The sequence below is a fragment of the Beta vulgaris genome, chromosome 1 (genome assembly GCF_026745355.1).
Source record: "Beta vulgaris subsp. vulgaris cultivar EL10 chromosome 1, EL10.2, whole genome shotgun sequence".
Taxonomy (NCBI): Eukaryota; Viridiplantae; Streptophyta; class Magnoliopsida; order Caryophyllales; family Amaranthaceae; genus Beta; species Beta vulgaris.
In genome coordinates, this window is record NC_079202.1 from 55352384 (window position 1) to 55377186 (window position 24803).

At 36.3% G+C, this 24803-nt stretch overlaps 1 protein-coding gene across 1 annotated transcript; it reads left to right on the forward strand.

The window, feature by feature from the left end:
* LOC104905203 (exocyst complex component SEC8) lies at nucleotides 1-24794 on the forward strand. Its single transcript, XM_010693658.4, has 27 exons — nucleotides 1-260; nucleotides 380-476; nucleotides 636-839; nucleotides 4306-4479; nucleotides 6111-6215; nucleotides 6576-6685; nucleotides 9202-9336; nucleotides 9891-10047; nucleotides 10132-10238; nucleotides 11406-11707; nucleotides 11942-12093; nucleotides 12229-12344; nucleotides 13982-14052; nucleotides 16093-16208; nucleotides 16287-16336; nucleotides 17162-17262; nucleotides 17969-18081; nucleotides 18627-18734; nucleotides 19475-19657; nucleotides 19872-19957; nucleotides 21419-21617; nucleotides 21742-21819; nucleotides 22771-22872; nucleotides 22973-23047; nucleotides 23450-23545; nucleotides 23951-24000; nucleotides 24082-24794. Exons 2-27 carry the CDS (start codon nucleotides 435-437, stop codon nucleotides 24164-24166), a joined length of 3117 nt encoding a protein of 1038 aa, XP_010691960.1. The 5' UTR covers nucleotides 1-260; nucleotides 380-434; the 3' UTR covers nucleotides 24167-24794.
* The last annotated feature ends 9 nt before the right edge of the window (nucleotides 24795-24803 follow it).

Genomic DNA, 24803 nt, shown 5'->3' on the forward strand with positions numbered 1-24803 from the left:
CCCAAGACCCAGGTGTAACTTCGTTTTATTTACAAAAAAAACCATTGTGATTTCTACTGGTATTGTTTTGGACTTTCGCAACCCTCAATTACATTTCACATCTCTCCTTAGTCTCGACATTCATCAATTCCAGATTTTCTTACAACAATTTCTGATTTCCAGCATCAAATTATCTTCTCCAAATTCGAGAAGCAGATAAAAGAAATAAAATTCAAGTAATAATACAACAACGGAAACTTGGATCTTCCAGAAATTTGAAGGTTTGTTTCCGACTAATTGTACTATAAATTTTAAGATTTAATATTTGTATCTTACACTGATTTGAATAAGAATTCATAATTTATTTGTTGATTTACTCTTTTTACTCGAATAAATTCAGATTTTGGTGGTTTCAAGGAGTTTGCAGTCGCAATTGAGGATAATTTGAGCTCGGGATGGGACTTTTTGATGGACTCCCTGTCCCATCTGATAAAGCTGTAAGTAGAACAATTCAATTCAATTTCAATTCAATGCATTAAAATGTGATTGTTGCATTGATGCTATTAGTGATATTCTGGAAATATGTGTTGAGTGTATGCATATACATATGATGATTTTGTGTTCTTTTTGTTGTTGTTGTTGTCATGATTTGGCAGCATTTGAGAGAGGATTTAGCAAGAATAGATGAAAGCTGGGCTGCGGCGCGCTTTGATTCGTTGCCTCATGTGGTCCGGTTGTTGACTGCAAAAGATGAATTGCAAGCCCTGAAAGAGCAGAGTGAGGTTATTGAGGATGTTGTGGATGAAGTTGTCCATGCCTATCACAGTGGTTTTAATAGAGCTATTCAGAATTATTCCCAGGTACCTTTTTATTTGTTTCAACTTGGAAATCGTCGTAAGTGATTAGAATTGATATGTGTCTTTAAAATGTTTTAGGGCTTATTTTTTTTGTGTTGATTGTTTTAAATATAAAGTCATGAGGTGAATTGAAAAGATATCCTAGTGGCTATACTTGCAAGTTTATGCAAAGTGAGGTTGGACTTGTCATGAAGTGTTTCAAACTTTTGATTGCGAAGTGTTTTTGCACAAGAAAAGCGTGTAAGTGCTCAAAACCTAACTTGCAAAGTTGCTATGCTGGTATTTAAGAATTGCTTAGCCTTGAGAGCAGTAACTTGGGTTTGCAAAAGGATATGGAACATTAGGTCTGGTCCGTTTCTTAATCTTTGTTCGTTCTGGTTGGACTTAAAAATCATGATGAGCGTGTTGGAAAAAGTTGCATTTAATTAGATAACTGAGAACCACTTGGACGTTCTATTAGGAAGGCTACTTGCACAGAGGAAAAGGAAATATAGGGCGACAAGTCAAACTCCTGTTCTAGATCTCTAGGATCATCCTGGGCTTGGTGAATAATGCTGAAGCCAAATATGCTGAAAACAGAGCCAGAAGACTTGTTGAGCCTACTTCTGTCAGTTGTAGTCATACACGAGTTGGTGGGATCAGAGTTTGATCCTATGGCACATATAAATTGGTTAGATGAAGCAGGGTGAGTCATCTTTGTAAGGCTTTGCCAACATGATCCTAATGACATATAGGCCTATGAGCTTAATATTCATAGGCTTGAGATGTATTATCCTTTAATTGAAGTTTATATTAAATGTAAGAGAAAATTGAGTATCTCCACTTCCTTCCGGTCCTTTTTAATATCACCATCATACATCCACGAGTTAGACGAGGATTTTTTTGGGTGGAAACTCTTGCATCGTGCCTGGTCTCCATATAGGAGGTTCATGAAGCAGCCACATCTTTTTTAAGAGTTTTGTGTAGCGTAGCTATTTTTTTTTAGAGATTCATGAAGCGTCTCGATTTTTTTTTTAGAATGTCTCATGCCTTTCTTAGTGATATTAAAGGGTTGGTGCCTAATATCAGGCTTCTGGGTGCATTCTCTTTTTATCATTTGATGATGAACGAGGTGGATTGGTATGAATTGAATGGATGAGAAGGGCAACATATCTTCCTAACATATTTCAAGCAACAAATTAGCAAGTTGATTCAACATACTGGTTATCTACATAATGAATAACTTGGGAAGATATTGTCAGCAACAATTGAAAGAGGCCAGTACCACTTTATTCGTGATTGATCGAAGATCTAGTTATGCATCACAACTTCCTTGCTGGGAGTTGATTTCCAATATGAGGCCCTTTTCTAGGTAAATAAATACTGATGGACTTCATGCTCCAAATAGATTTCCAAATCCTCTCCAGAGGAGTTTAGATCCAGTAGAGTTAGTAAATAACTCTACCACGTAGAGTTTAACAAATCATAGCCACTGATTTTAAAATCAATGGTTTATATATTCTTTCCCAAAACTCCCCCCTATTTTCCCCAAAAAATTCTCCCCCTCCTTATCTCTTTCCATAAAATCTGAGTCGTTGATTTTAAAATATAAGGTTAGGATTCAACTCCACTATGTAGAGTTTTCATCAAACTCCACCGAATCCGAACCCTCTCCAGACATGCATTCCTTAGCTTAATGTGTCCTTCCTAGTTAGTTACAACATTGTACAAAGGTCCTCGTCGATTGTGATACCATATTAAATCTTCAATGGGCACCTGTAACCTGCATAAACATCATCTTCAAAGGAGAGTCTTACTTCATACAAGCCTAGTGAAACTGGGGTTACGTCCTAAATCCAATTGGGAATAGGTGGAGTACCCTGATAGCTTATATGTTAAATCATTTTCCCTCTTTTTCTTCAACGTGAGACAACTGGTTCTAACTTACATGTGGGGTTTATCCGCTTCACACTTAGTACAATAGTACTCCTGAATAATTTCCCTCATCTTTCTCTTCTACTCTAGGACAAGTTTACTCTTGTTTGCTTTTCTAAAGCATTGCTGCTTGTCATTATACCAAATACTTCCTCTTTCTTTAAGTGGAATGATTTTTGGAATCTTCCTATCTATAACTCACCTCCACATCCATATTTATCGATGTTTATGAACCTATATGTGAAGTGTAAACCTGAAGAGCTTCTCCAAGAGAAGTATTCTAGTCTCTAGTTGCCAATATGTGGTATTATGTTCATTTGGCTCTTTGCAGTCGTGAGTTTACTCATTTTCCTAAGAGCGTCTTGTGTTCAGAGGTCTTCTTGGAGGGGAATGATTAGATGATGTGGCATCATCCTAAGAGTGGCCTGGGGCATCTTCTTTGTTAAGAGCTTTCGTTGCTTCCTCAAAAAACATTTGCCCATGCAGCAGGGAAGGAGAAGATCGGAATTGATGATGTTCTCAGGAGAAGGACCTTCATCGTTACTAGTTGTTGCGGACTTGCTGGTGTGCCTTAAGGAAGAGGAATTGATTACTGATCTGCTCTTCTTTTGTCTTAGGTTATTTTTTTCTTTGGCCCTTATCCTTAAGCTTGTTTGATTGAGCTGGTCCAACCTTGTTACACAAAAGATTCTCGTGTTGCTTAGAAAAGGATAGGCAAAGGTTGGTTTGCCGAGGTTCAGAAGAGGATTTTGTGGCCAATTTGGCGGTGCACTTGAAAAGAAAGAAATTAATGGATTTTTCAGGATTTAGCTTGCACTCACTAGAATTCTAAGTTCCATTATGTTCGGGTTTTGTATAGCTGGAGTCAATTTTTTGCTGTTTGAATGTTGCTTGATTTTGCCTTATTTTCTAGAAAGTTGCTCAATGATAGCTTGAGGGCTTGAACCTTTATTGTTTATAACCCTCTTTTCTTTAATTCTTATGAGAGGAAAGTTCACTTATTTTTGCTAATGTACTTTTATATTGTTACCTGTTATTTTATGTGATTTTCTAATTATAGATGCGGCTTTTTTGGTCTGCCTTGCTAAAGTATCCTATTCTAGCCATGAAAGAATTTTGGTGTTGGGCAACATTCTTTGATCCTTTTGACATCTCTTACACATTGTTTGGATAGCAATGGTGGAGGAAAGAAAGGGGAGAGATGGGGGAGGCAGGAAGGGGAGAGAAGATTGAGTTTGCATTTTCCTTTCAAATCTTTCCAATTTTTCGAAATGGATCCTTCCAATTCCATCCCCTTCCCTCCCCCCACAATATCTGAAAAAGAGAAAATGACTCCCCCCCCTTTCCCTTCTCTCCCCTTTTCTCCAAATTCCCCCATCTAATTTTTTTTGAGTAACCCTTTTATCACTCTGCTACAAAAAAGAATCTCAATTTTCCTTTTGTCTTCGGGATTATATTTCATTTGTTCTTTTGGCTTTGAGATTGTAATATCTGTTCAATTTGTAACTAGTGAATCATATTCAACAATCTCCGTCTTTTGTCTTTCTCTGATCAGATTTTGCGGTTATTTAGTGAATCTGCGGATAGCATTTCTGTCTTAAAGGTTGATTTGGCCGAGGCAAAGAAACGACTGGGTGCTCGTAACAAGCAGTTGCATCAGTTCTGGTACCGGTCTGTTACGCTACGCCATATTATCTCCCTTTTAGATCAGATTGAGGGTATATCTAAGGTATATACAAATGCATTATGTTTGCCTGAATCCCAATATCTGCTTGCTACTTACTAACCTTCTTCTTGAGTATGTATAATTACAATAATTTTTACTAGGCAGTATGCTTCATGTGCATGTGGTGTAATGCATTATTATTTTGCAAGTGTTTTTGTTACTGTGGTGGACTGGTTTCTCGGCGTTATGTGTTATATTACTTGTATCACCTTGACATTTGAATTCCGGTCTACTTTTATTTTAACAAATTGAATACATGCTCTCCTGTTGACCTGGTGTAAAAATATATATTGATTCCAGATTCTTTGTGACTTGTTTTAAGAAAAGAATTGGGGAGTATTATACCTTGGGCAAGTACTCCAAGTCCCAAGAGCAGAATTGCTTTGTCTTCACTTTTGAGGTCTCCTCTCTTTGCCAATTGGGTGATTAGTCCATTATGTAGGTTATGAGGCTTTTCCATCTTGAGTCCAAACATATCTTTGATGAGAAACAACTTGAAGACTTAGAAGGACTTTACTAATTCTCTCATATATTGTAACACCTTGGTTTTGTTTCATCAAATACACAATACTTATTTTTTGGTGGTCCAACCGCAATGTTTGCTGCCATACATCGCCTCAAATCTTCCCACCTGCAACTGCTGACATTTTCGGGGTTTCTATTCGTTAAGAGTATCATAACCCTTGTTGTGCTTGGATATGCTTCACTAGCTTTGCCGTAGGGGAAGGTGTTCTTATCACCTAACTACAACATGATGAACTTTCCACCTAAAATCTCTTATCTCCTATCTTTTCTATCACGACATTGTGGCTCTAACATTTGTTATTGTGAACACTAGACAGAAAGTTATAAAGTGGGAACTGGAATAACCAATATCATTTAGAAAGCACAAAATATACTCGTGAAATTTCTATGAGATAAGTTTGCTTAAGAAAACCACATTTATATTACTGACCCATGAATGACTATTACTGTTAAGAATTAACACTCAAACGATCTCCCTAGATTATGTCTTACAAATCCCTTATCTTAAATACGCTATCAAGCTCCCTATGATCTTACCAGTGTAGAGAAACCTTAATTTTGACCACTTTATGTAGGACAGGATTTGTTCTCCTTCCCAACTTTTCTCTAGATCTATTGATAATCTAGAGTTAAACAACCTTTAGGAAACTGTAATTCATTTCTAAAATAACAGCAATTGAGTGCAAAATGATAACTAGAATCTTAAACATAATGTTTTACGATGTAACAAACCTAAAGTTGAACACTTTATGCCCGTCAAAAAAAGCACTTTCTGACAGGGAACAGCATGGTACGAAGTCCTGGATCCATGTTGGGTTTACTCAACAAGATCCACCACCAGGAAAAAGTTCTTGGTAGTTGGTGAGAAGTTTGTTTGCTGACCTAAAAGGACTAAAGCAAACTCACTCCCCCTATAGAGATTGATGGTCTACATGAAAAGTAAGATAATCACGACCTTTTCCTTAGGTCTTTAACGAATTTTTTGGAAATTGTGTGATGCTATAGATTTTTGAGAGCCACGTGCATTTGTGTTCAAGCTATAATGAAATCTGACATTGACTGCTGAAGCAATTGCTATGTGATGTTAATGTTCTTTTGGCATGGCATAGGTTCCGGCCCGCATGGAGAAACTTATTGCTGAGAAGCAGTTCTATGCTGCAGTCCAACTGCATGTTCAATCCACATTGATGCTCGAGAGAGAGGGTCTGCAAACGGTTGGTCGCTCCAACTGATGTTACTGTTTTATATCTTTTTATTTTGCAACTCTTTTATGGTCATGCTGAATTGATCAGCCTTTGTTTTTGGACCTCGTTCCCCAAGGGTTTAGGGGTTGCATTTTTCATGATATGGTGTCAAATGTTTAGAGTTTTGGGAACTGTCAAAGGTTGTATCGAATTTCAAAAAGAAAATATTGCTGATGTGTTTGTTCCATGGATTAAATGACTTCACTGCGGCCTCCTATCCAGATACCAGCATAACATATGGTTCTCTTCTCCCCTAAAAAAAAAAGATACCAGCATAACAATCTGAAAAGCTTTGGTTTGCGCATGATGTAAGTTATGTTTGATGCCCAGGTTGGCGCTCTTCAAGATGTTAAATCTGAGTTAACCAAGTTGCGTGGAGTTCTTTTCTACAAGGTTTTGGAAGACTTGCATGCCCACCTTTATAATAAAGGTGATTATAGGTATTACCTTTTCCGTTCCTTGCTTTTTTGCTATCTGACAGAATTACCTAATTATGACGGAAAGTTGGAAGCTGAATGCTTAGACATTGCAAAGTTCTGTCTAAACTGTTATGTACCTTGGTGCTAGATGATCTTCTGCGATGCTTTGTTAATGCAACTATTCATACTTGTGAGGATGACCCAAACTGTTTAAGGGTTGCCATCACTCCTTTGCTGTTGTGATCTTATGTTATGATGTATGATGCACTCATCTCCCTCCTCATCCTTTTGATTGGCTATAGTCGAATTCAGGTTATTGACATGGATTTATCTTTTATTTGTATGAATGATTGGAAGTGTAGCATGTGCTAACCATGAACTTGCTTTCCTGTGCCTCATCTCTCCCTCTTTGTTTCTCTCTCTCTCTCTCTTAAAACTCCCTCTCCCTACATACGTTGATTTCCGTCTAAGTTCTGTATCCAGTCACTCCAATTTGACGTGGGATATGACCAGAAACAGAGACGAATAGGAGTCAGATCAACGGCTTACTTCTAGTCCTAAATATAATATTTGTGTCATTAGTTGCTGAGACGGATCTAAATCATGTGTTATTTGGCATAGTAATTGTTATTACTTGACTGAAGCCTGGACGATCGTAGTGATTTAAGAAGCTTATACGAGATAGGTTTTTGCTGAAAAGGGGCACTATTATTCAATCATGACGGATATTGGCGTCTAACTTTTGATTGGTAAGAAAATTGGGTAACGTATCATGCTGGTACAATCAAATTTCACGCATGAATCTAATTTCAGCCATTCCATTATAGAACACCCGAGCTGTTACGGACCGCAAAACTCCGTTGCAGGATGCTGTGAAAAAAATCTCATCCTTGCCATTGTCCGTCATGCAATGGTGAAGAACTTTTAGAAAATTTTTGCATCTCATGTTGGGTTAGTTTTTTGTTGGTATATAAACATGTCAAAAACCTTGGACTCTAACCCAACCAATATAATTAAAATGGATTAGAGTGCTTGATGCTAACTCGACCCATACAATATGAGTGGGTTAGCTGTGTTGACCTATCTAATCTTTTTTAAGTTGAAGTATGAGGAAAATGAACAAGTTAAATTGTCTTGTATTCAATTTGTTATACCATCGTTCAGTTCATGTTAACCCATCTAATCTTTTTAAGTTGAAGTATGAGGAAAATGAACAAGTTAAATTGTCTTGTATTCAATTTGTTATACCATCGTTCAGTTCATGTTAAGCTTACCCTTTAGTATATTAAAAAAAAAAATTAAAATTTGAAGTTGTATTTCAGATAACGTTACTTTTGTCTTTGTGCTGAAATTTTAATTTTTTTTACGTGTTTCTGTTTATTGACAAGAAGGAACTAGATTAGAAAGTCACCTAAGTGGTGTCACCCATGCACGGAAGGAGAGCTAAGGACAAAAGATTCAAGCCATCAAGTTATTGCGGAGTTATTTATCTATTAAATCAGGAAAAGTCAAATGACGCACATAGGCTAAAATTTGACTTCAGCTGTACAAAAGTCTTGGAAAATTAAACATGATATCTTCCCTATTGGAAGCTAAGTCCTCAAAAATCTGTGTTTCTTTCTTTCCAAGTGCACCATCAAATCTGACCTTTTTTTGCCTCCATTTTCAAGTGACAATAACATCTTTCACAGAATGAGGTTGAAGCCATTCTTACACAAACAAGTTTGAAAAAAGAGCTACGGAGTAAGAACACATTCGAAAAAGGAGATGTTTATTAGAGTCTTCATCTTCAAGAAACATACAAACAAGGCTAGGAATAATGAAGTTATCTTTTTTTTAACAACATCCTCAGTTGGGATCTCTTTTTGTCTTTTGTCCGAAAGAAAATCAAGCTTCAGGAGAAGAGTTTGTCTTCCAAAGTTTAGGGGAGGAAAATCCATGGGAATTTTTTTTAAGGAAGAAGCATAATCTCCAAATAGAAAAGAAGCCACTCTTACTATGGCGCCAAATGATTTCGTCATTCCCCTCTAATGAGATCGCTTGTCAACCATGTATGGAGTCCAAATCTTCTAGCTGAGACACTGATCCCATGGGTAGTACTTGTCATTGTGTTTGGCACAAATTTATTTTACATATATATTCTTGACACTGAAGCTGTGGACTGTTGGTTTTCTACTTTGGTTTTCCTTTGAATATTATAGAAAAAATACACCAGCATGCATGTCTATATTATCTATGAATTTCCTAAAAAGTTGTTCATGAGTCCTACATGGTTTTTTGAAAAGTTTGCACGGCGCTAGTGTAATTTTATATGCTTAGATTGTGGAGTGTGGTTTGAGGAGCCTTTTTCAAGCATTTTCTTGCTCATATTTTAGAAGGTTGGAATGCCTTGTTATGTGTGTTTGAAGTCCTAGTTACAACTGCCTGTTTAATGTTTATTTCATTTGAAATATGGCTTGAAGGTTTTTTTTTTCTTTTCATTTTCCCCCTTTGGTTCACATAATAAATTTTCATGATTTTTTTTGTGCGCTATGCAGCTCTGTCTCTACAAGTTTACTTGAAAGGGATGATGAAGTTACCATGTCAGCAACTTTTTCATTGTCAATGAGTATTTCGCAACCCGCATCTCGTCGTACAAGATCACCAAAGACTGATAACCAAGTTGATGAAGGGTAAAAGAAAGATCATCACTGTCCTGAACTCCTATATATTACTTTGAATCTTTTATGTGCTTTCTGCTGGTTGTCAGATAATATATGTCTCTTTTGTATAGCAAACTGCATTTCCTAGCTTTAAATTCTTTTTTGTTTGGGATCAATTATGCGTAATCACCCAATTTTTGTACTCTGGTAATATCTTGACAAGTCCACATTGTATGGTTACTTTTCTTTAAAATTCAGTGATTCACTCAGTGTCTCTTAGGGCATGTGTGGTAGGCATTATTGAGGGGTTTCTCTTAGTGAGATTCAGCTGTTTTGTGGAGTCTCGAGGGGCACCTTATTCTCTTCTGTTTTACTCTTCTAAGTTTTTTATTTTATTATTATCTTCAGTTTCATTTTTATATGAAGATGAGTTTTCTGCTTTTTATTTTCCTTCTTACTCGTGATCCTTCAATGCTTGTGTCCGTTAATTTTCTTTCCACTTCATAGTAGTCCTTTCTTGAGTTTGCATTATAATTGTGGGATATTTATTTATGTATTTATTGTTCAATATATGCTTTGTGTAGTTCTTTTGATGGGCACGGTGAAGAGGATGGATTGAGAGGTGAAGAAGCTGATGGTTATGTCAGGACCAATGGTGGTGATTATGGTCTTAAAAAGGGTGGAATAATTACTAATCGGCTTCCACCATGGCTTTCATCAGCTACACCTGATGAGTTTCTCGTAAGACTTTTTCAATCAATTTTTACCATGACATTCTTTTTTAAGTCCATTATGTTAATTTTTAGATCATTTATTCGATTACAGGAAGCTGTGCGAAAGAGTGATGCTCCTCTACATGTGAAGTACCTGCAGACCATGGTAGAATGCATGTGCAAGCTTGGCAAGGTTGCCGCCGCCGGTGCTATCATATGGTAATTATATTTGAGTTAAGTTTATTTGGGAAACGATTTAGAGAAATGGATTCCAATCCTGCATTAAAGTATAGAGAGTAGAGACCAAGCACAAGTTCACAACTGTGGAGCAATGCTGTATCACACAAGTTCGAAGTAGAGCTTTATCACACCCTTTTAACGTAACGAGCAACCAAAATCCTATAAAAGGTTACTCACGTGCTGACATATTCCAACCCTGTATTATAGATCATATACTAATATGGAAGTTTTTGTCTTTGGAATTCTGTTTACTAGGCTGTAAAAGTTCTTGGATGGTCGGAATGTTGGAGGGGAGAGGATAGTAACTTTATATAGGGAAACTTTGTGAGGCTCAAAAGGGGTAGGGTTATCTTCTATTTCTTTCCCTTTCTGTATTTATCAATAAGTTGATGAATATGTAATTTTTATTGATGAACCTGAGCTTGTGAGTTCTCATGTAAGGCTTGTTTTATGTGATCCTAAATTCATTTGTGTCACTGATCACATAATCATACACATTCATAAAATATATATGCATCTCTTTTAGTGGCTAGATTTACACTGAATTTTTTGTTCTTTAATATTTTAACGACCCATGTAAATATAAAACGTTGTGAAACTCAAAACTGTCAGTATATTGGATAAATCTCCTGCCAAACCCTGTAGTTTAGACGTTTAAATAAATAAATATACATAGACGGGTCGAATTCACAATGAAATAACAATTGAAGATACTAGATAGTAGATAGTATAGAGAAAGTAAATTGATGGGCATGTCTTTTTAGCCTCCTTCATATTTCTTTCTGGGTATATTATCATCTGGTTTACAGTGGTTGCCTTTCATTGTGGTAGTTTTAGTTTTCTGTTGAAGGATCTGAGTCCTTCTCATTGTAGTATGCAAATGTTATTTGTTAATCAGATTTCATAGCCCCCAAAAAGGGAGTAAATCCAGTACCCTATCAATGGCTTGCCACATATTGTTGTGCTGTTTGACAATTGACCTATATTTTCTTTTCAAAAGAGTTTTTAAGTGGGTGTGACTTTGTTCATTTTACAAAAACTAATAGCATGTTAATTTTGCGCTCTTTTCTGAATTTTCTTTCTCAGATGCTTGACTTTTTTTTTTCTTTTATCTTTTCGGGATGACGATCTCAAATGGTGATACAGCCAGAGATTAAGATCTACTATTCATGAGATCATTTCCTCTAAGATAAAAGCTCACGCCGAAAACATGAGCTCATCCAGGCCTGGAAGTGGTCTGACAGCATATTCTTCCACTCTACAAACTTTAAAGGGGCAGCTGGAGACATATCAGTTATCCAAACAGAAACGTGCGAATGGGTTGTCGCTAAGCGGAACATTGTTAGCTGTTAGCCCTGTGACGCCAGTGATGGCACCGATGGGGACAGCACAGGCTGCTGCAAGAGAACTTCTGAACTCAATTCTTGATGCAATCATTAAAATATTTGGTGAGATACAAACCTTTAGCTGTTGATTACCTGTGTTTAAAACTCGAATTCCTTTTATTTTAAAATCTTAATGTAATAAGAGATCTTTTAAGAAAGATGAATTAAAGTAGGGCAAGTTCACTGTAATCAGGATCATTTAAATTAGTAATTTTGTATACACACTGGAAGAATTTAGAGAATTTATCTGTATGTGATTCTAAAAAAGAAACAACAATTTTCTTTTTCATTGCTCAGAGAATCATGTTGTTGTTGGAGAGCTTCTCGAAGAAAAAGCCAGTCAACAAGTTGAAATCAATACACCCAGGTCTTTGGTAGATGTAGGCTCAAACTCTGAATCTGAGGTTACCGGTGGCTACAATATTGGGTTTTCTCTGACAGTTTTACAGGTATAGGTTATCTGTGTCTTGTTCGCTTTCTTTCCTTTTTAAACTTTTGGCCCTTTTTCTGGTATAGAATGTAGACTTACCTAGTCTTAAGTTTTGTTATTTAACTTCTGCTAATGGTTTATTGATGCATAAAAGAGTGAATGCCAACAACTAATATGTGAGATTCTGCGAGCAACACCTGAAGCTGCGTCAGCTGATGCTGCAGTGCAAACAGCTAGACTTGCAGGCAAGGTTCCTTCGAAAGAAAAGAGGCAAGCTAAATTGTTACTGAACTTTATCAATCACTATTTCTGTAAAGTTAATGTTTAATGTTCTCTCTGTCCTACATCACTCCTTACACTTATCAAGGCACGTAGTTTTAGATGATAAGTTGCTCTTTGATTACCAATTTTTATTTTATTTTAAAGGTAGATGTAATAAGAGTTAGTGGGGGTATAATTTTATTTGGAGGAGAGAGAGTTGTGTTTCATGCTTAAAATGTAGAAAGATTAATGTAATAGTGGGCCATGTCCAAAAATAGAAGTGTAAAGAATAATGTCGGACAAATGAATTTGGAAACTCTAAAAGGTAATGTAGACGGAGGGAGTACTAATCTTCTCCTTTCGAGGCTATCTATAATCCAGTTATGGGGATAGGATATGGATATGATTTACGACATCAATCCAGAAGAGTGGTTGATTAATGAATTTAGGAAGGACTCTAATTACTCCTCAGAGTTTATATCTGGCTTTATTTTAAGAGAAGGAAGCTGTAGTAAGTTCCTCATTCACCTTGTGCTTGAGCTAAGCGAACATTTTCCAGTTGCAAAACGAAATTGCGTGCTACTTGTTAACTATGTATAGGTCAGATTTGGCTTTCTAGTTCCCATCTCCCGGACTCATGTATGTAATGCGGTGCAGCTCTATGAAGAATGTTGCACATTTTCTGGATCAAAATGATTTGTCCAGTCTGTGCTGAGTCATGAGTGTCGGACGAGTATACTTGGGTGAAATGAAGAGTTTGGGTAACATAGTCTGTCAACCTTTACTGTTATCTTTAGTACTCCCTCCGTCCTCTATTAGTTTACCCGTATTCCTTTAAAGGGTGTCCCTTATTAGTTTACCGCTTTCTTTTTTTTGCTGTCTTTGGAATGGGACCACAAACTTTTCATCATACATACGTTCAACTTTAATATAAAATAATAGTTTCTCTTTCTTTCTATGACCCACAACATTATTTCTCCTAAAACTCTGTGCAAAAGAAATGGGTAAACTAATAGAGGACGGAGGGAGTACGTCATAAACATATCTAACTATAATCTGCTGCAAGCAAAGGCCTGTTTGCAGTCTTGTTCAAGTCTTAACCGTACCTTGAGGAGGTTATATCTACTGTTTGATTCTGCTGGAGTCCAGATCTTTTGCCAGCTGTGCTCTCCTGTGATTGAAAGACTTCTCTATAGTCATATTAGAGGAGATAGCTGTTCTGTCTAGGCTATTTCTGAGAGCACTATGTCTCTTGATCTTAGGCATGTAATCATCCGATTGGGCATATATTCGTTTCAATTATCAACAAAAGATCTCGTCTTAGTCAAATTTATCTGGGTAGCCATGAGACCTTATAATTCATTAGTAGCACTTCAGGAGCACCTTGTTTCCTTTTAGTTTGATGAGTGTGCTACTACATAATTGTTTTTATGACTCGAGGATAGGATGCTCATGCACCTTGTGTGCACATTGAATTGGAAATAACATATCAGCCTTACTGATATGCATTTCTCTGCTGTCTCATATTTATCATGTAATTGGAAGGAACATATAAGCCTTACATATATGGTATATGCATCTCTCTGCTGTCTCATATTTATCGAACTTTGTTTTAGAATGTCATATTAATGCTAATTGTGTTTCAGGGATGGGTCAGACGATGGTCTCACATTTGCTTTTCGCTTTTCAGATGCTACAATGGTCATTCCTAACCAAGGTATGTTCAAATGCTTAGTTAATTGTATTTCTTTTTCTCGTTGGATGGAAGCATATAACTCAATAATATGGGAATTAGAGAAAAATGTTATGATCAATCCATACTAGGGCTCAACTCAATCCTAGATAAAAAGACTACTCACTACTTGTGGCAATAAAATTAACAAACCTAATTGAAAACATAATTAAATAAACAAAAGAGAAGGAAAGAATAAAACTTGATACGTAATACTTGAATCGAAGACGAATATAAAACCTTGATCAAAGTCACAATATGGAATCTCCAAATAGCAATAGAGAATAAACTAGGGGCAAAACTACAGAGGAAAATCTAGAAATAAAAACAACGCCAAACGTGAATGAATAATATATCCAAACCTGATTCATAGTCCTACAATAAAAAGTTGTATCTCCTAATACTAATATGAAACTAAGTTACAAGATAAGGAAAGCCAGATAAATCATCAAAGGGTCTCAATTAAGCAATCCGTGCGCGCGTAGGAAACCTCAGCAAAACAGGGCCAACACATGAAGCCCATATCTCCTAGAATATAACTCGTCTTGGGCCGTGCAACCTATCGTTTGAAAGCCCTTCAGGCCTAATTTCCAATGCCCGCTGAAATCATCCAATTATCAATGTCGAGTCAAAAGTTATGAGTAAAAGAGTAAGCATGACTCAATTTCCACAATTCTTTCATTGAATTTCAACTCCAATTTAGCTCCAAATCGCACTCAAAGATATCCAAAACAATCCTTATGAACGTAGCTTGCTTCCCAATAATTACTTAAGCTTGTCCAATCATACTCCAATTATGTTTTCAATACTGAAATTTAGCAAAGAATACCAAAAATACACGAAAAGAGTAATATTTCGCAAATTGAGTAATAGTATGCAATTATGAACTATAATGCACCTAAATGTTCCTAAAATACAATCTAAATGCACCTAAAACTATATAAAAATACGATACATAAGCATGCAATATGTAAACGTTTCTTGGTTTATCTGCAGACACTGTTTGCGTGAAGGGTTGGTGGTAGTTTCTAATAATATTATAAATTTGCAATCATAAGGATCAAGTTGGGTGTCACTTGATTTATCTTGATTTTGCTTTACGATACTTCTTGGTCTTGAACCTTTTTATCCTTTGCCCTGTTTATGTGCATGGGTGACAACTGACACCCCCCTTGGTGAAAGGAGTATGCCAAGAAAAAGATCTAAATACCTGTTTTAAATCATAGTTAACGTTGATATTTCTTTGAAAACTGAGATGAAGTTCTTGGAGAGCAGTATAAGAAATGTCTTGCTTTCAGTTGTCAATTCCTAATATCAAGAGGAATTTGTGATTAACTTTAATTAAATTTCCCAACCCTTGCACACAAATATGTGATCTCAAAACTGAAATCTAAAACTCACTGAAAGGAACTGGCCTTTAAAGAACTCCAATCTTATTAGAAAAGTTCTTTTGGTTAGTGGCCTCTTGCTTATGTTTTAGGCTTTGTAGCGTTGCTCTCCCCACCTTATTTTGCACTTATTCTAGGAAGAATAAGTTCAGATAAATTAAATTAATGGCTGGTAAGAGCTAACCAAGTCCAGTCCATTTACAACTATCATAAGCTCGGATAAGTATACACAAGTTAAGTTTAGGGCCAATAAGTTTAGATAAGTTAAGCTCATAGCTAATAAATTTAGATGAGCTCAAAATAAGTTACTAAGTGAAAATCAGGTGAAAAAAATGCACCCGTAGTTGGGAATGGTTTCATTTTTTTTAGAATTCTATCTATGTGGCCAATTTTTTATGCTTTAATAAGAGCTTAGCCTTTCAAGATTTACCAGTTGAGGTAAAGATAGAAGATTCAACACATCCAGTTTTATGAAAACTTAATATTAATTTTCAGATTTTCTGTTATCATTGTGAGATTCATCAGAAGATGGCAATAGAAGTACTGCTAAAACTTTCATTGTTGGTTGCAGTTTGATTCACTGAAAAAAAGTTTTTGTTTACATAGTTTTCTCTTGTTGGTTTAAATTTTTCGATAGTCCAAAGTTGGAATAAGAAGGCCCAAGGCTTATTACAAGAGGGTTATGGGTCTGCATCTGTCTTACCCGAGGAAGGAATTTATCTAGCAGCTGCTGTTTATCGTCCTGTTCTTCAGGTTTGTGGTTTCTGGCATTCGATGATGCGTCATGTATGCTTTTGGCAATTTGTTCCTCTTATCCAATGTTCATTGCAGTTTACAGATAAGGTTGCTTCAATGTTGCCAGAGAAGTATATTCAGCCTGGGTAAGCTTGGAATTTAGCTTTCCTTTCTGTCCCATATATTTGATATACATGTGTAATGAAGGCATGAAGCTATAGTGTTGGACTTTTGTTTATTGGAATAAAACTTTTTTGTTTTCAACTAGGAAATTCTGAACTTAATTTCCTTAAAGCTATAGTGTTGCTCCTAATAAAAAAGAGTTTTCTTAGGGTCCTTTAGAACTTGAGGCATAATAACCTTTCTCCTGTTTTATTAGGGCTGTTGAAAGTCCAACTAGAAAATTGCCTGCTGTGTTCAAGCTAGAGCATAGATAGATGTCGTAAAATTCTTTTTAATTTCTGTATTCTGCTTTGGTTACTGTAATAATGAAAAGGCAAAGTAAGTTGTAGTTTATGTACATATGAAATCATTGCGTTTGTGTTGGATGCACATCAAATATTGTGTATGATGCCTGGAGATTCGTCTTAAAGTACCGGAATCCTAGAAAATGACACGCATTTGGCATGTTTGTTGTGAAATCAACTCCCCCCCCCCCTCTCAGAGCAGTCTAAGAACATGACATCCTTTTTTTCTCCTTTTAAGTGGTTAGGTTAATAAGTTGGATCTATTTTGTGTATTTGACTCTGCTTCATCTTTGGTCTTCTCTTCTTATATGATTCACCTCCAATGATTTACTTTTTGCTGATACCACATGAGCTAAATTGTTGTTTCTTCTAATTTAATTTGGTAAAATTTTTCTGTTTTTTCTTTTCTTGCCCTGCTCCTTGCATTTAATTCAATCATTTCATAATTTAGTTCCTTTTTGTTTTACTTTCTTTTTTCCTGCCATTGTCTTTCTTTGTTTGCAGAAATGATGGATTGCTAGCTTTTGTTGAGAATTTTGTGAAGGACCACTTTTTGCCTACAATGTTCGTGGATTACCGAAAAAGTGTACAGCAGGCTATATCAAGCAAGTTCCATGACTAATATTTTCTCAGATAATATGTAGCTCTAGAAATTTCAGTAAAGGGTCTTTGTTATTAGTAGTGTTCTGAAGAGATGGTCTATTGAGTTTGATTCATTAGTAGGTATGCCAATTGCCAGCTGAATCAATGGAAGTGAATGCCTGCATGACAATGTTCTTGTAGTTGTAGAAATGTGACATGGTCGATGTTTGGATCCTTCTAAGTGCACACGAATACCTTTTACTCATTGTTTATGGTTTTACGTATTTTAAGCAATATAAGTGTACAGATTGGAGATTATTGTTGCTTTTCCGTGTCTTAAGTTAGCATGTGAATCAAAGGAACTAAGATTATGTTGTGTTTACTGTCATTGTCTAATATTAATCTTTAACTTGCTGATATGGGCTAATACCGGCTTACATACTTCCATGCTTCATTCATGTGCTCAACAAGCATGTTAAGCAGCACATAAACATGAAGGATCCGCCTAATTATGAAATCTGAGGAAATGCGATGACATAAAAGATGAGATTATCCCCTCAGATGTGATGTCATAATTGAACAATAAGCAGTTATTATACTGAGATGTTGGGGAAACAACTTTTTCTTGTTTTTTGGGTGTATGCTGTTTTCTTTGTCCTTTTTAAAAGTAATGGGTTTGGATTTTCTAATTTTGGTCACAAAAATCCTTATTCATTAGTTCTTTTGCAGGTCCAGCTGCATTTCGTCCTCGCGCACATGCTGCTGCTTCTTACACTCCATCTGTTGAGAAGGGTCGACCAGTCCTGCAGGGTCTTTTGGCTATAGATCTCTTGGCAAAGGAGGTGCATTAATGTCATTTTCCTTATGCTTTTGACAAGTGGCCTAACTTTGATCAAACGAGCTGGTTATAAAACAAGATGAATGTTTACTTTTAAATAAATGATAAGTGAGCTGTTCCTTTCTCATGTGTTACTAGGCCACTCAAAGGCTAGCTTGTGCTCTGTGTCTAGAAATGTATAAATAAGATCTTAATAGAATATGTGTGAAACTGATGATGTTTGGAGGGCAGGAATTACTTGTCTTTTTGAAAGATTTTGATAATTGATTCCAGAAATAAAATATGAATAATAAACTCAAAAAGGCATGAATTACTTGTTTTTAATACTCATGGCACTCAAGTCATGGGCCAGATAGTTAACAACTACTTTGTTTTGTGTCTGGGTTAGAGGACCTATCAGTAAGCTGAATGTAAATGTTTCTTATAACTTATGATGACACTTATTTCATGTGTTCACCTTCTGCTCCAAACTGGTTCTAGTAGCTTAAAGCACTCCCTTTATATCTGCAACGCAAAGCAAATTCTCAAAATGTTGGTGGTATCTACTAGGTGCTTGGGTGGGCTCAGGCTATGCCAAAGTTTGCAGCGGAGTTTGTCAAATACGTTCAAACTTTTCTGGAACGAGCATATGAAAGATGTCGTACTTCGTACATGGAGGTGAATATTTCTTGTACCCTTGTTCGTCCCTTGGTATATTGTGTTTAATCTGCTTTGCTTTTGTTGTGGCATGCGCTGTGGTGTATGCCAGGTTTTAAGTCTTCTATTCTGAGTTACAGATTTTTGCAGAGGGTAATTATTAATCTTGTAACTGTAAATTTGCTTATTGGCTATGAAAAATATATTGTTGGAGAGAGAAGGAAGATGATATATGACCAGGAGAGGCTGTAGGATAGGACTAAAACATGTGGCTGTCTTGAATGACATATTCTGCTAGCTTATATTGGAACTCCTATAAGCTTGAGCAGATTCTACCATAAGTGCTGCCTCTTCTCCCAATTTTTTCTTTCTCAGGGATCAGGAGGTGCAGGTTCCCTAATTAGGGAGCTATAGCAAAAGAAAAGCATACATAGAAGAGATGAAGTTGAGAATTGAGATTAGTTAATCATTTAGAAACAAAAGCCTTGATATTCCAAATGCAGATGTTGTGCGAAGGAGGATTAAACCCTACTCTGAGAGATGGAGGAAATAAATAAGAGGTGTTTTTGTTGTCTAGATTGCTCAGCGTAGTTATCTAAATATAAGATATTATTTTCCACTTAAAAGATAATCCATGTCTGTGCTGAGGGATACAAACACACACCTTTCAAGTTGCATAACTGGTGGCTCATGCTTACGTTTTAAGTGGAAAAAAAATAAATGCTAGCATTCCTTAAAATTTCATGTTGTTTCTGTTTTAGGCAGTTCTTGAGAAACAGAGTTACATGCTGATCGGCAGGCACGATATTGAAAGCTTGATGAAGCTTGATCCTGCTAGTTCATGCCTACAGAACTGTCTAAGTGATAATCCTTCTGATGCTTATGGGATTGAAGTCGAAAAACAGATGAGTGAATTGCTACTTGGCTTGCGACCAATCAAACAGGTATGGTTTGTTCTTGGCATTGTAACAATGCATGTCACTTTCCGACATCCATATTATTTTACGCTGCTTCAACCTTGGGAAAAAGGAAAAAGAAAAAGAGGTGACAATGATTTCGTGTGCTGTTAAACTGTTTGCGAGATTCACATAGGTTTTCTTAGAGGTCTTTGGAAGATTGGCTGATAAGGTTGTGCCTGTTATCGTTTTTCTCATGCAGGAATATCTAATTCGTGATGATAATAAACTTATTTTATTGGCATCTTTAAGTGATTCACTGGAGTATGTTGCAGATTCTATTGAAAGGCAAGTTCTTTCCTCTTTTTTTTTTTTTTTTTTTTTTTTTTTTCCTTTTCTGGCTTTATATAAGGTCAAATAGCAATTAGTTGTTTCATAATGCCCCTCTGGCAGCGCATCCAGGTGTTCAACCATATGGGTTCACAGGCGTTCAAAAGATAATCTACTTAAAAAATTCAATATATTAATTCAAATATCAAATTATAATGGCTAAATAAGATGTTATTGTCTTCTTGTACTGGATTTGGAGGTTCTCTTAGACGAGGGGAAGCGCAAGGTCACGATTTTTTAGACTTCCCCGCACGATCTTTCCAAACAAATATACCCTTCATAGTCAAAAACAACTCCAACATCTACACAATAACACAAGCAACAACAAAAAATTGGTCACCCAAATGGCCAAAAAACTAATACATTTAACATTCCCATTATTCATTACCATATAGTTAAAAACAATCAACACATTACTCAAATGATGTAATCTAACATTCCAACTTTATCCATAATTTGAAGAATTTCAAACATCAAGCAATGAAACAATTATCTCACCTGTATACCCCATTACTACTAACTATTTATAATTATTAGAAACTCTAAAAAATTATTAAATATTCTAATGTTTCAAATCTGAAATTTAAGTATTTAGATAGAAGAAAAAAGAATTTACCTTTGGCTCCTGGGCGGGCGGCGGCCATGGGCGATGAGTGGTCGTGGCCGGCGGTGGGGCTGTGGAGCCGTGGAGGATGGTGGCTGCCGTTTGGTCTTGCTTAGGGTTTAGAAAAGAGAAAGGTGTGTGTAGGAGAGGCAGTAAATGAAGGGCAGTGACCAAGACTTTAGATAAAACCAAAAGCTAAGAGGTAAGAAAAAAAGAAGGAAAACGGGTTTGATTTTGAATGACCAAGACTGTAGTTAGAACCAAGATGAAAAAAAATGGATGGAAAAGGAGTTTGATTTGTTAGCAGGAGTCGATCTCGCGAACACGTTTTCAAAAACAAAACATCTTGCTGCACTTAGTTTTCGGGTTTAGTATTACATGCGAATTGTATATATCTGTTTATTACTTTTTCTTTATTTTAAAAAAAACAAAAACCGCACAACTTTTTTCCAAAATTCATTGGGTTCATTTGAACGCAGTGAACCATAGTGGAATTGTCTCTGCTCTATGGATATATTGCAAAAACAGTTGAAACCAATTCATATCAAAGATCTTTTTACTTCTTTTTTTGTGTGTTGTGAAAAGGTCTTAGAATCTTTTCAAAGTCTTTTTCTTTACTGATGCTTCATTAAAACTCTGCCCATTTTATGATCAGTTTTTATTGTACTGCTAATAGTGGCATTTGTTATTCAAGAATGATCCTGATAAGAAGTATTATATACGAGGGTCATTCCAATTGGTGGTTTCAAGATAAGCTTGGGAGAGGTTACAAAGCGCAAAACGTTGTGCATAATAGATTATTATATTTTGTGCAGACTTGGAGAAACATTCTCCATGGCATGTAATCAAGTGGAAGAGAAGGGCAGGAACCAGAGAACACCACGCCGTAGTGAAGTCAGTAGCAGTCCGTCAAAGGATCTGGCATCATTTGCTGATGATTATAGAAAACTGGCTATTGATTGCCTCAAAGTCTTGCGTGTAGAAATGCAATTGGAGACTGTCTTCCATATGCAGGCATGTAGTGACTTCAATTTTGTAACTGGATATTCTCATTAATGATTCTGAAGTTTGCTTTACTAGCTCTTGAAATACTATATACTGAATGTATTTGGCCTTGCTGTCAAATTACACTGAACAGGAGATGACAAGCAGAGAATATCTGGATGACCTAGATGCAGAAGAACCTGATGATTTTATTATTTCCCTCACTGCACAGGTGTGCTCCTTTCTAATGTTGCTCGTAGTAGTATGGGACTATAGGACTACATAACAGTGCAAATATTTGTCTTATTTAGGCATATAATTTGATTTTCTTTAGGCCCGTTTCCTTTCTTCTTCTGAACTTTTCGATAAAGTAGAGTAAAATTGTCATATCATTTTACATACAATATATCGTAGAAAGCAGGTGGGTATTGAGGTGGATGAATGATCCTCTTATCTTTTTACTAGAATCTGCTGACTGCTGAGTCTTGACTAGTGGCTTTGACTGAGTTTGTGTTAATAGAATTTAGTGACTTAGTTATATAGTGTCCTCTGGAATTTCACATTTTCTGTGCGATAAATATTAGATGCTTTTAGTTCTTTAATAGTGCTAGAAATTGGCAATCATGTGACATGCTGGCATCTTCATCTATGTATTACTTTCTCTGTCCTGAATTACTTGCTACATGAGCATTTTGGGACGAATTTTGAAAGTAAGTAGATAGAAAAAGGGGGTGGAAGGGTGTGGGGTCCAACTTTGAAGAAAAAAGTAGAGAGAGAAAGCTCACAAAAGGTCTGCAGCAAGGATTTTGGGACATCTGATGAAGAGATATTTAACAAGTAATTTTAGAATGAAAGGAGTATCATGACTCTAATTGGTCTCTCTAATCTCCAGTATACAAGTATAAAACCATGGGAGTTGAGTTGATTTCTATTGAAAGAAGGTTAGAAACACTTTATCAAAGTGCTGGAAGAAAAGAATCCTGTGTGGAAACTTTAAAGAGATTGGACCTTCAGGTCGTTAGTTGCTAGTGCCAGAGTTTTATTATATGTTATTTCCTGGAAGTATATGCTCACAATGGACAAATAAGAAAAGAATAATAAAGGAAAAGAAGACAAGATGTGGAAAATGCTTATAACTGAGATTTTGTCGTCCTGACCTAAATTCTATGTGGCATTTCCTTAGATAACACGCAGAGATGAAGCAATTGCTTCTTTTGTCTCGGGGATAAAGCAGAATTACATTTTTGGTGGAATATGTGGCGTTGCAGCTAACACTTCAATCAAGGCGAGTACAGATTTTCCCTTTGCCTTAATTCTCTCTAGATATGCACGAAATCTGTCATCCTGGTTTCTCTGTGTGATCTAGAAACTGTTGCCTTTTCCAGGTTTTGGCCGATATGAAATCAATTAACCTTTTTGGAGTCCAACAGATTTGCCGCAATTCGATTGCCTTGGAGCAGGTGGGTCCAACTGCAGTTCACAATTTGGTGTTGAATGAATTTTTTCTATCTGAGGGATTATATCACTTGAACTTACTGGATTTTGTCTTTCTGCTTAATTGCCACCCCTAGTTTTGTTGGAGTCATCTAGCAAAACATGGATTTTGAACACTCTTTTTCTTTTAGCTGGCTAATTCTTGATCTTGAATTCTTGACCAAACAGTGCATTTATATCTTTACTTGCCCTCCAGGAATGCATCTCCTAGCTTTTGGTTCTCTGTAACTTTAGAAGTTCTATTCTGAAGGATTTTTTTTCTATGATTTTTAAAGGAGGGAAATTATAATGTGACAAAGAACCTATTAATATATTTGTTTTCCTATTGTTTCTTTGGATAGCATAACATCTTGAAAGTGCTGGTGCAGGCTCTAGCTGCTATACCATCAATTGACAGTGAGGCTGTGCAATTAAGATTGGACCGTGTGCGGACTTACTTCGAGCTCCTAAACATGCCATTTGAGGTACTTATCTGAGATGAGTGCGAGTATATTAAGTTCATTTGGAAATAGTTGTCGTAATGTCCCTAACTCATTATTTTAGAATTTAACATGATTTACTAAAATAACAATTGTAGTAGTTGTGCCGTTCCTGGTCCCCATCCTGTCTCGTTTTATGCAATTGGGGGTGTTTATGCTAAATTAGGCATATTCCAAATTCAAGCAATGTGACAATGTTTTCTAGGCATCCAAAAATAGTACCCTTCCGTTCCCTTATGATGTTCCTATTTTGTGTAAGAAAGATTCCAACCAAGAACATAAAAAAGGTTCAGAGACAGTACATATAAGTGATTATTGATTCTGGATGGAATAATTTTTCAGTGCTTTAACTGCTTTTATGACCGGAGATTGACTTTTTTCACCTTGCAGGCTTTGCTTGCTTTTATCACAGAGCACGAGGACTTGTTTACTCCAGAGGAGTAAGTCTGATAAAACCTTATCTTGCTACTATTACAAATTTGAAAACCTTCTGTGGTATCTGACTGAAATCTATGTGACAGGTACGCTAATCTTTTAAAGATCCAGGTCCCGGGGAGGGAAATTCCTGCTGATGCATTGGATAGAGTATCAGACATTTTACGCTAGACATCAGCAGATTTTATTAAAATGGACTGCCTGCTTGAAAAGCGGCAACTGTAATTGGGATTTCTGGTACTTCATGAATAACCGCATCCCTTTTGCAAAGAAAATACTTGGAAGTCCACAATAGCAAGCATGGATGTTGCCGGTTGTAAATTTTGGCGTCAGAAACAAGTGGGGTTATATTTGCCTTCTGTTGATAGGTGTATAAATCTACTCTCTACCAAAGTTGAGGTTATGCCTTTTTTCTTACCATTCATTGTCCAAACGTTCTGAGTGATCTTTGAAAGCTTTCTTGAAAATTGGTGTTGCTTGTTGCTCGAGTTTTGTAATGAGCACGTATGTAAATCATGTCTTGTGGCTGGAACAGCGTAGCTTTGAGATCTCTCTCTTCATTTTTTTTTGTTTTTTTTTTGGAGGGGGAGGGGGGGGGGGGGGGGGTTGGCGGTGATCAGTGGGCACTTCTATCAATCTATGGAGGTTCACAGGCCAAGGAAAAAGCCTTGTAATTAGTGGCCATTGATGCATCATGTTTGTGTTTAGACTTAGATAGATAGGATGTATCCACCTGTTTATTTGGGTTTTCAGATTGGCATTATTCTTTTATATATAAATCTGTTTGATTCATATTTAAGCCATTTGT